This window comes from Fulmarus glacialis, unplaced genomic scaffold, assembly GCF_000690835.1.
Source record: "Fulmarus glacialis isolate BGI_N327 unplaced genomic scaffold, ASM69083v1 scaffold28021, whole genome shotgun sequence".
NCBI lineage: Eukaryota > Metazoa > Chordata > Aves > Procellariiformes > Procellariidae > Fulmarus > Fulmarus glacialis.
This window is the reverse complement of record NW_009195099.1, coordinates 1-224: the sequence shown is the minus strand read 5'-3', so window position 1 is coordinate 224 and position 224 is coordinate 1. Positions and strand designations below refer to the sequence as shown.

At 64.7% G+C, this 224-nt stretch overlaps 1 protein-coding gene across 1 annotated transcript in view; it reads left to right on the top strand.

Annotated features, from left to right (window-relative positions):
- Positions 1 to 218, top strand: part of LOC104084245 — a gene marked incomplete at both ends in the record, with an annotated part of 1,467 nt that extends 1,249 nt beyond the window's left edge. Inside the window, one exon of the mRNA XM_009587995.1 lies at positions 2 to 218. Within this exon, the coding sequence (XP_009586290.1) occupies positions 2 to 218 (217 nt within the window). The remainder of the gene's footprint in view (position 1) is intronic.
- Between the last annotated feature and the right edge of the window lie 6 nt (positions 219 to 224).

Sequence of the window (224 nt, the reverse complement as noted above, 5' to 3'; positions counted from 1 at the left end):
CCACAACCGGGTGACGGCGGGTACCTTCGGGTGCCTGCCCACCACCCTCGAGTACCTGGACCTCTCCTACTCCCAGCTCGACCGCTTGGACATGGACTACTTCACCCAAAGCCCCCGGCTGCGGGAGCTGCGGTTGAGCGGCAACAAGATCAAGTTCATCCCCTCCGAGTGGAGGTGCCCCCGGTTGGAGGTGCTGGCCATCGACGGCAACTCCTTCGGCGTCA